General features: G+C 41.1%; 2 protein-coding genes across 3 annotated transcripts in view; one reads left to right on the top strand and one right to left on the bottom strand.

Moving 5' to 3' along the window:
* The window catches only part of IL16 (interleukin 16), a 29847-nt gene extending 23067 nt beyond the window's left edge, over positions 1-6780 (top strand). The window contains exons 15-21 of one of the 2 annotated variants that reach the window (XM_085070485.1): positions 604-745; positions 2015-3101; positions 3603-3786; positions 3989-4090; positions 4819-5071; positions 5942-6067; positions 6313-6780. In XM_085070485.1, coding sequence (XP_084926611.1) covers positions 604-745; positions 2015-3101; positions 3603-3786; positions 3989-4090; positions 4819-5071; positions 5942-6067; positions 6313-6506 — 2088 coding nt within the window. In that variant the 3' untranslated portion in view covers positions 6507-6780. The remainder of the gene's footprint in view (positions 1-603; positions 746-2014; positions 3102-3602; positions 3787-3988; positions 4091-4818; positions 5072-5941; positions 6068-6312) is intronic. The other variant, XM_085070486.1, reaches the window with a different exon arrangement.
* Positions 6781-8086: 1306 nt separating this feature from the next.
* STARD5 (StAR related lipid transfer domain containing 5) lies at positions 8087-13283 on the bottom strand. The gene is made up of 6 exons (XM_085070487.1): positions 13075-13283; positions 12906-12955; positions 12686-12818; positions 11202-11319; positions 10079-10172; positions 8087-9566 (listed from the first exon to the last, which is right to left on the bottom strand). Exons 1-6 carry the CDS (start codon positions 13162-13164, stop codon positions 9419-9421), a joined length of 633 nt encoding a protein of 210 aa, XP_084926613.1. The 5' UTR covers positions 13165-13283; the 3' UTR covers positions 8087-9418.
* Between the last annotated feature and the right edge of the window lie 190 nt (positions 13284-13473).

Genomic DNA, 13473 nt, shown 5'->3' on the forward strand with positions numbered 1-13473 from the left:
AAGTCGCACAGATCAAGATAAAATTACATGGAGCAGACTGAAATCCACATATAATGGTAACATCCAAGGAAATTGCAGTTTAGCACCTTATGTAATGCCACTCTTTTACCATCCCCTAAGAAGAGCATTAGAAACCGCTGCTAGAAAATCAACTTTCAGAAGGAAAATTCAGAGAAATAAGTACTTGTTGAACTTAGCACTCCCTGCAACTTCTTATTCTTCAGTACTTAGTAATTTTAAATTACAGTGAGAAAAAAGTAAATCTTCAGATAAATAAAATCCATGAAAAATCAAGTTCTGGTCAGGAACACAACTTCCTCTATTAAGACTGTCTATGTATCTGTATACACCCAAGAAAGAGGGTTTCTTGTCAGAATGCATTTCAGATCTTTAAGAGTAGATTTTATTACTGCTTTAAATTTTTTTAAGCTTTATTCTCTCCAAATTTTGTACTAGTCAGTCTGAGGCCTGCATACCACAGTTTTATATGGGGTTTCTGTTTTTTTCCAGATTCATATATTTTTTCAAACTTTTTTTCAGATTCATATTTAGTGTGGTTTGCATAATTACATTCTGACACACTTCTCTTTCCTGTTTGTTCAGCAGGAAGTTCGAGAACCAATGCTAGAGGGACATCAAACTGATGTAACCCACAGTGTCTTTACCACTTCTCCTACAGCATTTGATAAGGAACACACAACTGCTGTTCCAGCGGGCAGAGATCAAGAAAGAAAAGAAAAATTAGGTATGTTTAATTCCATAAACCTTTCTTTTCCATCTAAATATAGTGTTTAGTTTGGATTCTAAAAGGGATATTCAGCTGATTTCACTTTCTCTTTACATGTAATCTTCAAACCATATCTGTAAATTTTGGAGTGAACAGATGAAATTTCAAATTATTGATTTATCTTTGTAAAGAAAAGGAAAGTAGATCAAAAGCAGCGGAAGAGATGATTTATTGTAATTTTTTTAAAATACTGATTATTCTTTCTTAAAAAGGGAAAGTAGACCAAAAGCAGCGGAAGAGATGATTTATTGTAAAAATTGTTAATGGACAGGTACAATACTGCTGCGTTACTTCAGATGAAACTGCTAAATTATACAGAATATCTGATATTAAAGGTTAGTTTTAGCATTTCTAAAGGACATTTTCCTGCACAGTTTCAAGGCTCTAGTGTTGCAATGGTACAAACCATGGATAAATTAGTTTTCTCCTGTGCTAGTTAGAATTAAGGAAACAGTGTTAAGAGATCAAGACAATCCCAAGAGGTCTCTTACAACATAAATGCTTATGTAATTCTATAAGTTGTGGCTTGGATCATTAAAAAAAGGTAAAAATGTTGAATGTTGCCTTAAAAAAATGTTGACACTGAAGCAGATAACAGTAGCTTGCCACTGCACAAACAGAAGTTTGGTACCATGCAGCTCTACCATGTCTAACATTGAAATACTTAATCACCCTTTGATGTAAAAAATATTCCCACATTAGTATCAAGTTTTTACTTATCAGAAAAATCAACTGCAAATGCCTGCAGAAATTTAAGGAAGCATAAATAGCAAAGATCTTCCTATGAGAGTCTTTTTAGAGCAGGAGATATTTATAAATGTAGAAAAGAAAATAAGTTTTTAAAACTAATTTACTGTAACATCAGCTTTTTCTCTAGGCTGCAAACAACATTGCAATTTTAACCTTCTATTTTAGCTGTTGGAGATGACGTCAAGACTTCAGCACCCCAGAATTTCAGGTTATACTTAGAATTTGCAAACACTTTAAATAAATGACCTCGTATTTACGCATGGGAGAGCCTTACTCTTCAGTTCATTTCAGTGTTTGTATTCAGAACTTGTAAATTAAGAGTTATGAATTTTTTAAAAGTTTTAACTTTTTAGAAACTTAAAAAAATTTATCAGAGGTTTGAATGAAATTCAAATTTAATGAACTAAAATTGATGCAGCGAGAATGGATGGAGTAGTAGAAGGAGATTTGTTTATAATCAATATCTCTTTATTACAGGGACTCCACTTTCATCAACACAAAGGCCTGTGCTTAAAAGACAAGCACGGGTAGATTATAGTCTTGATACAACAGAAGACCCCTGGGTTAAAATTTCTGACTGCATCAAAAGCTTATTTAATCCTACCATGAGTGAAAACAACGTCCACTTAGATTTGCAAACCGGTATTGACAAAAACAAAGAGAACCAAAATCGAAGCAGCTCAGAGACAGTTCTGAAGAAATCAGAATCAGAATTAGTCAGTTCAAAAGTGCTAAAATCAGATGAAAATGACAATGTGAAAAAGGGTCCTCCTGTTGCACCTAAGCCCACCTGGTTCCGCCAAAGTCTGAAAGGACTGAGGAAAGCAAATTCAGATCTAAAACCCCAGGGAGAACAAAGTCCTCCCAACCTAGACAGTATTTCCAGCAAAAAGCTGCAATCCAGCTTATCACGTGTGTCTCCTGGAGGATCATCAATAAAACAAAGAATAAGCTCATTTGAATCCCTGAGTGCTCCACAGTCACCTGAAAAAACACCCCGAAAATTGAGCCTAAAACCAACAGTCCAGAAAGAACCTTCTCCCACTGCTGCGGGGGCAGAGGCAGCTCCAGTCTGTTCAAACCAACCCTTCCTCCAACATCATGAAAGTAGCCAACAACAGCCACCTGTGGCCATGGGTACAAAGAGCCTGGATAGATCTTCCTCTCGCAGGGAGGGTATTGCAACCAGCTCTGAGAAAAGCAGCAATGCCAGCACTGAAAATTCATCAGATCCCTCAACTACAGGAGCCATTGCAAACTCCCATCTTGTGTCAGTAGCAAAAGCACACAGCCTAAGGTCACGAAGCTTCCCACTTACCACTGCCCAGGCTTGTGAGATAATGAAGCCATATGATGAGAAGTGTAGCAAAATCTATTCCATCAGCAGCCAGGTGTCATCTGCTTTAATGAAGTCATTGCTTTGCCTTCCTCAGTCTCCAGCCTCTTCTGGAAACAGTGCATGGGAAACTCTTGACACAGTGTCTCAGTCCTCCATGGAGGAGGATGGGACTTCCATCTCCCCTGCAAGTGACAACCATCACCTGGACACTGGGTTCTCCCTAAAGTAAGATACCATATTTAAAGCTCAGTTTTACAGATCAGCATTGGTGAGCAGCTGTGCTGATCCACCGACAGATTAAAGTTTTAAGGCAGCAGCACACAAAAGTAAAGCACAGACTAAGTTAAGAACTTTTAAGAGCACGAAGGTTAAATGACTCCCGTGACTGTTAATTTGGGTTTTAATTTGTATTATATATGCACATGTATATTTCAAACCTCCTCCTATTTAAGGAGCAGTATTTCTAGCATCTCCATGATAAAGCAGATTCAAGTCTCTCTTTGCCTGAGGCCATGAGATTATTCTTATTCTTTTATGCAATGGATTCTGCTTAAGTTAACATGACTAATTTCCATTTGTCCGTATTTATAATATTTATAGGTGTTACCACCCCAATTACATGGTAATAAGATGAAAAGATGACTGCTCCAAAATTGCCTTTTACTTTAGTGGGTATGTTCTTTCACAGTTCAATGTTTCTTTTTTGTTCTTGTCACCATGGGACAGCCTCTCTGAATTGAGAGAATACACAGTGAGCCTGGCAGACAAAGGGAAGGAGGAAGACAAACAGGAAAACAGCTCACCTCAAGCATCCTGTGTGTCAGGGCAGTCAGTCATCTCTCTGCTTTCCCCTGAGGAGCTGGCAAAGCTCATAGAGGAAGTCAAAGCCCTAGATGAAGAAACCTTAAAGGTAGACCTGCTTTTTTTTGTGCATGATTTTCAGAAGGTTGTAGAGTGAATGTGTGTGGTTAATCTTTGCGACTTGATATCATGCTTATGCCCTGAAGTCTCATTATAAAATGCACGACAGAGAAAAAGAAAACATGCTGACTTTCCAATCATCGTGACATACCTTTTGGGAAGATCTTGACTTTATTCCTTTCTCTGCCTAGGAATTCGATGATATTCATGTCACAGTTTTGCATAAAGAAGAAGATACTGGGCTTGGATTCAGCCTGGCAGGGGGCATTGACCTAGAAAATAAAGTGGTGACAGTAAGTAGCATCTTAAAAAATATTCCCAAATCAACTGCTCTATCTAAAAATACATACCTTACTGGCTTTCTACTACAGTGTCTGGCTTTTAGCACAATCGAAGCAGGCAGCTGTACTGATAGGATTGGAAGAAACATGGTCTTAGTAGGTGCTAACAGGTTCCTTCTGCACAGAGCTGCCTCTCCAGGTGTCTGGCAGCGATGTCCTGCTGCATTTGGCACCTTCTCCTCAACATCTCTTGAAAGCCAAGGTAGAACACACAGAAAATAACCAGCAGCTTATTTCCTTGGCAGGAAATAACCAGCATCTTACTCATATGCTGATAGAAGACCATGGATGGTGGTCTGGAGGAGTGGGGTGGGTGAATACACATGTCAGTGGTCTGGAAGTTAGAGATAAAGCTTCACACCTCCATCCTCCCATGAGTAGAGCAGCAAGAGGGTCAGGAAATAGCTTATGCAAGGTACAAACCACAGGTAGCACGGCTTTAGCCATCTGGTACCAGGGCCAAACTGCTTCCCTGACTGCTTGAGGAGGGATGTGCACAGGAAAATTTCTCTGTGCAAATTTATTCAGTCTTCAGTCCTGAAACGTGATAGAAGCAACTTGTTCCTGGCAAAGAATGAAAAATGCACACAGTGTAAAGTATTAATTGAACAATTTAGTGACTTGTCCTTTTTCCCCTCTTCCCTTGTGTGTGTGTGTGTGGTGACTGGGCTCTTCAATAGGTTCACAAAGTATTTCCCAACGGACTGGCATATCAGGAAGGAACTATTCAGAAAGGAGATGAAGTACTATCCATTAATGGAAAGTCTCTTAAAGCTGCAACTCACAGTGATGCCTCAGCAATCATGCGACAGGCTCGACAACCCAGACAAGCTGTTGTTGTCACCAGAAAACCTAAAGATGGAGAAAAAAATCTCAGTGTTTCAATCAGCTCTAGTACATCTTCAGTAGCAAGTGATGCCTCACAAGAGTCTGGTAAGTTTAGAGGCATTATCTTGCAGCCCCCACCTGGTGTTTACCTATCACCTGAAATCCAGGTGTTCGTAAAACCAGCATTGGCTGCATAAATCTGTGAACCATGATTAAGACAGCACAGCTAATAAAACATTCCTGAAATAGACATTTGAAATAACTTTATTGAAAAGGTAATGGATTTCTAAAATAAAAGAACTCCCTAAAAAAATACCCAAGCATCTGTGATTCTCTATGTGAATTTCTGTAGACATACAAAGATGGTTATTATAGCAACACATCTAATTGAAGGTATAATGACAACTCAGGGAACAGTGATCCTTTATTCTAATATTGTTGTTACAAGACTTGTTCTCCATGAAAGAGAATTTCATTTTGAACAAACAATGTGCTATTGTTCAATATAGCAGGTGGCTACATCTGAAACACAGCATGGTCAGAGTTTTGCAGAATATTTCACTTTCAGGATATTTTTGTCTTTTGTTTTGGTTTTCACTTTTTTTCTAAAGCATGATCTGGAGAGCTGTAGCTTTATTTCCATACTGCAAATTAGCAGCCTTGTAGTCAATAACAATTTCATAATTAATATGAAGTCAAATATTTACCATTAATTTTGTTCATTAAACAGATTTTTATAATTCTAGTAAATGTCTTATGTTTCCATTCTCCCATTAATTCAAACACAACTTTGTTTCCCCAGCTTCCCAGAGGGCCTTAAAATGACAAAATCAGAAATTAAAAGTTTTAGTTTTCTCTTTCATTTGGCAGTTTATAGTACCTTTGTAAACAACCCAAAAGTTAATTTTTTGTAACAGATGTTTTAGCTTTTCAGACTATGTGCTGTCCATCTGGTAATTTTCTATTTGTTTCCAGCAACTGGAGATACAATCTGCACTGTAACTCTAGAAAAAACACCTGCCGGTTTAGGATTCAGTCTGGAAGGAGGGAAGGGCTCTATTCAGGGAGATAAACCCATCATCATCAACAGGATATTTAAAGGTAAACACACTTAGCATGTTCCCAGCTCAGGCAGACTTGTGGAGGTCATAACTGACTGCTGATTTATAACTATGGAAATGTTATTTTTTCAAATGCAGCATTATCTTGTTTGGTGCCAGCAATTTGCCTGCTGGGACCAGGTGGTTTATACCAAAGATACTGGTGATCCATTCACTAGTAAGAGAAAGATCTGTTAAAGTGTCCTCCACATAAAGAATTAAAGGAAATTAATTTTCTCTCCCCAGGGACTGCACTGGAACAGAGCAGCACTGTTCAGCCTGGCGATGAGCTGTTACAAGTGCACACAACTGCCATGCAAGGACTCACTCGTTTTGAGGCATGGAATGTAATCAAGGCATTACCTGATGGGCCCATCACAGCCATCATCAAGAGGAAGAATCACAGCTCTGTTACAACCAAGTCATCCAAAACTTTGTAAAAAGAGGGATTAGACTACTGCCAATATTCAAACAAAGGATTTTATTGCTTGCGGGCACTTGGCTGGCACAGCAAGATACTCAGAAAGCACCCATGAAGAGTATACAGCATCTTACAGCCAGTTACAGAGGCAGTTGTGTGGGATGCACTAAGATGTGCAGGAAATGGGCATGATTCTTATTTCAACATTGAGAAACAGATGTTATAAAGCGTGTAATTATAAAATAATGACTTTGTTAATAATGTACTGGTTGTAATAAAATACGTGACAGCTACAGCACTCTCCTATTTTAAGCCATTAACTTAACAAGTATCAGAAGCACCCTGTGCTAAGTTTTCACTGCTGCTCTCCAAGTCCTGTTCTCTGCCTTACCTTCCCAGGAACAAGAAATCTGTCTATAAGCCTCCAACTAAACACTGCCTTAGGGAATTTGTAGGGAAGAGAAAGTGGGTTGGTTTTGTGTGTCAAAACAACAGTTCCTAGAAAATTGCAGCTTTTCTAATAAAAATCCACAAGTCAGGACAGCCAAAACCTGTAAAGGTAACTTTCTACTAGCACTTGACAGAGCTATCTCAACTGCAGCAGGCAAACAGGATGAAAAGGAATTCTCACGGCATTGCAAAGGGGAGGAAGGAAGCTGAAGGTTATGCAGTGGAGGTTTTCCTAACCTTCCTCTGGCCAGAAGTCTCAAGAGGCATACAGCAGGAGAACAACAAGGCCATTCAGAACCAAATCTTACCTTCTAACCATTTTTTTTTTAATGTCTCTGTTAATTTTGCAAGGGAAAGTACCAGTGAGAGTACTTATGAATCCAAGTACTTCTGAATTGAAATGTTTATTCCGGAAATGCTAAACTTGGGAGACAAATCTATGCTTCAAATTCTGCTTCCTATGTGCACTGTATGAAATTCTACCAGAATAACATGTATCTATGGCAAGATGGTCTCATGCACCCACTTGCTCTTCTCCAACCTGCTTCATTAAAGGGAGAGAGAAGTGCAATGGCAGGATGGAAGTAGTGACTCACCAGCTGGGACCAGATGGCTGCTCTGATTATTGTTCTTGGCTGTTCACCTGCACCCTTCTTCGGTTACTTAATTTCACCAGGAAGAAATTAAGGAGCTCAGGAGCATTTTTCCATACACTTAACACAATGTCTCAAAAACAGCAATTAAGAGAATGGGAAGTAGGACAGGCAGGAGAAGCTATTAATTTAATCCAGGCATTGAACTTGCTGTGTCCTTTTCTCACAAGACAACTGCAAATTAATCCTTGAAAGAACATTCTTGACAAGCCATCTGCACCCACACTTCCAAACACTCAATTGAGCTGTCTTTCTCAAAAACTAACCTCTATCTCAAAACAAAAATTTTATTAGTTGGGTAGCAACCAAAGGAGGAGAAAAATGTGAGAAACCCTCCTCCCTAGGTAGTGGGCATTGTGTCAGGGAAAGCTTCTTCTCCATCGTTGCCTTAAATTCAGAGAGATGCTGGAAGTCTAAGCAGCTCTTAGGCTTCCCTGATAGCAGAAGAGGTGTATGAGGAACAATTTCAAAGGATGATTCAGGAAAAACAGTAATATGTAGCAGAAAAAAATATTTATTTCAGCACACTCACACAGGTTTTAATATCTTTGTGTACAAAGGAGACTAGAATAAAAACTATTTCCTTGAATAACTATTCCACAGGGTGAGGTTTACAATGGGAAACTTAGTGTGCAAGTCCATACCCTATACTACATATAAAAAAAATACAGAGACAGAAAGCAGAGCACATTAACCTTGTTAAATAATCGAGTTACCACATTAAAATCACAACCTGCATTTAACTTCCTAATTCAGCAATTATTTTTGCTTTTGTAATTATATGTAATCCATAGTGATGTCCGATGTTCCTGCAGCAACCAGCACCACAGATATCTCCTGAAGATGAACACATCATGGCACACAAAATCAGGTGCTGATTTCCCAATGTAATGTTGGGAAGCAAACCAGTCCTAGAAAAAAGCAATGTCCTCATAGCCTGTCAAGGCAAAGCTATCGAAAAAATTATTTACCCGTTAAAACCTCTCACCACAGGAAACCAAAGAACATTCAAATGTAGTTCAACATGGTCATTTCAAGTGCAGTTTAAAAAATGGCAAGTAAAGTGCTTAATCCTCTTTCTTTATTGCCTCTATGTCGGTTCAGTTTGCTTCATGACACTGTGAAACCACTGGTTTTGCTAGAGAGAGGGGAAAGTGTCTATTTGCCAGCCCACAGACCTGTGAATTAATTAGCACTGCTGGACCTGACTTAGAAAAAAAGCACTTAAGGCATATTTACCATGAATATTTGTGTCTGCTAGAACAAACAAGTGAAATCCTCTACATAATCCCATTCGTTCTGGCTTTCACCATCTGCTGGCTTGGACCCACTGAAGGCTCTTAGCAGCTCTATGCCTGCTGGCAGCAGAAGAGATACATCTTCTGGGGAAGAGGCATTGTTCCACAGGAATCTACAGGGAGCTGCAGAGACCAAACAAAACTGACCTGCACCTGGCTGTGGTGCTATGTGGATTTTAGCAGTGCTTCACCTCACAGACACTGACAAAGAGTGGCCAAGAACAGATCCAGTATGTGCATCTTCTCCCTGCAGTCACCACTGCAGCCTCCATGATTCTTCCCGCTTCTGATGTGGTATTTTTCTGATCATTAAAGTGAAGAATTTCATATTACATAAGAATGCATTGTTCTGCTTGGAGTCAGGTAGAAAACGCTGTTTTAAAAATTTATTGTACTCAGTTCATTGTTTCATGTCACCTTTCTTAAGTATCTTAGCTGATAGAAAAGTCCTGAGGAACCATTTGTATTTTTACTGACAAGCTGACAGGTTGTCTCCTAACCTCAGCTGGTGATGCCAGCAACTCATCTTGTCATGCTTTGAATCTCTTAACAGCTTTGGTCAGGTTACTGTAAAATCCAGATATGCTAGACGGAAAAAAGGAATCCACCACTGTCTGGGGAAGATAGCCACCAAGATCTGTCTGAAAGAAAGTGAGGAGCTGAGTCCTGTCTGGCTCCCTGAAAAACAACAAAAGTGATTTTATTGCCAGTGGTTTAAGAGCATTAAGAACTTTTCCATGACTCTTACATGTATTAGAAGAGATATTTCCAAGAGCTTTCCTTTTTTTAAGGAAATGGATATATTTCAGTGAATGTAGCTACAAAATTAAAGTTTATGTAGGCCCTAATTAGCTACATGAGTCTCTCTGTAAATTATGGCAAATCAACCAGATACTCATTTACCAAAAATTAAGACCATACTTTGTATGTTTTGCTGAATCTCCCCTCAAGACATCAGGGAGAATTGTACCATGATAACAGTTCCTGTAACATTATAGACTCAAGAAACGAAGAGAAACTAATTCATTGCACAAAAATGAGAACAAAAAGGGCATTCAGTCATAATGATTACTGAGAAGACAGAAACATGCCATTGCCAAGAGGTTACAGGTCACATGTGGACACATACACAAACACAAAGGATGAGGAGGGCTTTAGAATTTATAACATTCAAACAGATTATTTCTTACCCTGGCACAGGTATGCAGAAACAGCCACAGGGATAATTAAAACCTCTCACTAAATTTGGCTGAGGAGGACACAGCGGGTGTTCCACATTGGTGGCTGTAAGAGAAAGCATTGAAGGAAAGTGTCATTCTTCCAGAAGATGGGAAGGAGTCCTTGGTACTCTAAGGCTCCAGATAGGAAGCAAATTCACTATTTAAAATGTATTTAAGAAGATCTGCAGTACAACCTTTTGAGCGTGGGGCTGACAAGTGGTCAGGAAAGACCATTAAAAGGAACCACTCTGGCCTTAGAATGGGGAAATGAAAGAAGTGTCAAATTTAGAAGAAATTGTTACTGAGCTCTGAAGGAGGAAGCATCAAGACACTTTGACAGTTTCATTGAGCCCACGTTGTGTGAGGGCACTGCTTTTCTTGAGAGGTCATTTGGGTCACTTCCAACAATTCCATGTCCCTGACACATCGCCTGGCTGCTGACAAGCTGCACTCTAGCAAGTACAGAAATTCCTGGCAAGGCTTTTCTGAACAGGATGGGAAAATGGGACACCTGAACAGTAGGGCAACAAAAGCTCTGACTTATAACAGCTAAACAACAGAATGAAAGTGAAAAAACAAATAAACATCCTTTGATACAGCAACAGCCCCTTAAAAAGCAGCAGTATTTTTTTTATAAACACAATTATTTTCACATACAGAAGTGGCACATTTATTTGACAGCTTCGCTGAAACCTGTGCAAAAAATGTTAAAACAGGATTTAGTCTAAATGTGACTCATTTTAGAAAGTTCTGTAAACTCTTAAAACAACAAAACCACACACTCAAACTACCCCAGAATTTAATAGCAAATTAAATACTTATTTAGTCTCAAAAGCATAGCAAGGGAACAGACCATAGGCCAACAGTATCATCATCAGCTGACTGTTAAGATGATTTATATACTCTGGCAACAGCAATGTAGACAAATAACTACAATTTTCTGATCAAGATCAGGTCAACAACTACTGAACAGCATGTTGCTTAGTTTTTATTTTATGTTTATTTCTGGTAGCTTTTATTTTATAGTTGCTTCCACTAGCTGCTGGTTATCTCCAAACAAAGCATGAAACTGTAGAGAACACAAGTGCCTTACCAGCAGACAGCATTGTCCCATCTTCATATTGCTTCGTTACTACTACATCCACAAATTCCCTTGGTGAAATAATCCTCATGCAAGCTGAAGGGGTTGTGGTTCTGCATACAGAGACAGTCTGGATATCACAAAACAGAGTTATGTCAGTTGATGTTTTCAAAAGTACAGCAGAAAAATCCCTTTACTTTCTGGTACTCTCTTATTTATACTTTCTGAATTCCATCAAGGAGTTCTACTGCATCCCTTGTTGAACAAACTAAATCAGCACAGTCAAAAGGCACTACCATGCACCAGTGAAGGACAGGAGAAAAAGAGTGGTAAGGTGTTGCTTCCACGTTCAGAAAGGACAGATAGCACAAGGGATGGTGAAATGCAAATCTGGCACATCTATGCTCAAAGGACAGCTAAAACCCTTGCCCTCCCCAGGAAGCTAGCAAAGATAACTTTGTGTAGTATACATGGGATACAACTTGATAACACATTTTGATGCACTTCACAAACATTAACACTACCATTTGCTTCTTTGATTGGCTCTCCAAAACAGAAGTTTCTACCACCCTGGAATGTGCTGGCAAGTCTGTGAATTTCAAGTGGCAGGCTGCAGCATTCCTGAAGTTGTTTATAACAAATACTAAATGCCTATAGGATTCCCCCAAGAAAAATAAACTTCCTGGAGGCTTCCATAAACATTTCTGGGACTGGTTGTGTTTGTACCTGGCTACCTCCAAGCACATACACCCACTTCAGATTTGGCGATCTAAATCCAACGCCCTTTTAATTTTCTGACATGCTTTAAAAAAATGGAATTAGACTGTACCACCATAGCAGCAGAAGCTGCTGCTCATACATAGCCCTGCTCATCTGTCATGCTCAAAGTGCAGCATCTCCATTTGAATGACAGAAGCAAAGCACTGGGTGCCAAGGCCAGCTACAGGCAGGGTGTGATGTGCAGGGCGTGATGTGCAGGGCAGAGCATCACTGCTGCCATGGTGAAGGATGGGGCCTGAACTGATGGCTGATGATGTGAACATGTCACTGCTCAGATAAGTCTACGTACTCTCTAAACTTCCTCTGCCCTCTCAAAGAGCTTGCTAAAAACAAACGTGCTTAGCTTGATTTGCAGCATTAACAACAACGTAGCGCAGAAATCTTTAATATGATATACTTACTGTTATACATATATTTGCATATTTTAAGTACACGGTATTTAGCCAAGAATTATTTTCCTTTAAGAGAGATAAGCTATTGTTTTTATATATATACATATATGTTAATAAAATAAATAAAATTTATGGAAAAGGCAAGAAAGAAAACGAAAGAAAAAAGGTTTCTTAATCCAGCATTGTCCAGCTGATCCAGCCAGAAACACAGTACAACTTAGGACCCTTTACCTTCCTGCACGTAACAGCGCCTGTCTCATAAGGCCCAACGCTGCTGAACACACACTGTATTAATCTCACCGGAACAGTTTTTAAGGAACTTACATCATTGATGGCTTCGATGACCTCGAAGTCCTTCACGTTTTGGTCCCACTTGGTCCTGAGCCCGCCGGCCACGGGCTTGATGCACTCCCAGACGTCGGGCGGGCTGGCGGGCAGGATGCCCTCCCCCCGGTACCTGCGGGCGGCGAAACGAAACCAGCCGCGCTGCTCGACCCTGCCTGCCCCGGCAAGGGACAGCACCCCGGGAAAGAGCCGTACTCACAGGTTGCCAGCGAACTCCGCCGAGGGTCTCCAGGACACCGCGACCTCGCTCTGCGGGACGGCAAGCGTTCAGTCCCGGGCCGGGCCGGCTCCCACCCCAGACCCTCCGGGCTCCGCCAGCCCCCCGACCCGCGGTGCTGCGGCAACCCCGCCGCGTCCCCCCGACCCACCGTGCTGCGGCAGCCCCTCCATCCGCCGGGGTCCTGCCGGTAGAGCCTCAGCTGCTCGGCAGCCGCCTCGGCGCGCCCCGCGCAGTCCATGGCGGGCGGGCGGAGCCACCGCGCCGCCTTTGAGCGCAGCGCCGCGCCGTGCCGCCCCTGGGCCGAGGGAGCACCGCCCCCTCACCTGAGGGTGAGCCCGCCCGGCCCGCCGCGCCTCACGGACAGACCCGCGGCTGCCTGGGGATGGGGATAGGACAGCGGGGAGGGGACGGGACAGAGAGGCTGTGGTAACGTGTGTGGGATCGGAGGCGGAGCAGTGTTCCTCACGGATGCGGCCGCCCCCCGCTCGTCATTGGTGTCACCCCAGTCCCACTGACACGGAGAGAAACGAGCAACAAACCAACCGAG

This window comes from Lichenostomus cassidix, chromosome 10, assembly GCF_008360975.1.
Source record: "Lichenostomus cassidix isolate B80296 chromosome 10, HeHo_3.0, whole genome shotgun sequence".
Lineage (NCBI taxonomy): Eukaryota > Metazoa > Chordata > Aves > Passeriformes > Meliphagidae > Lichenostomus > Lichenostomus cassidix.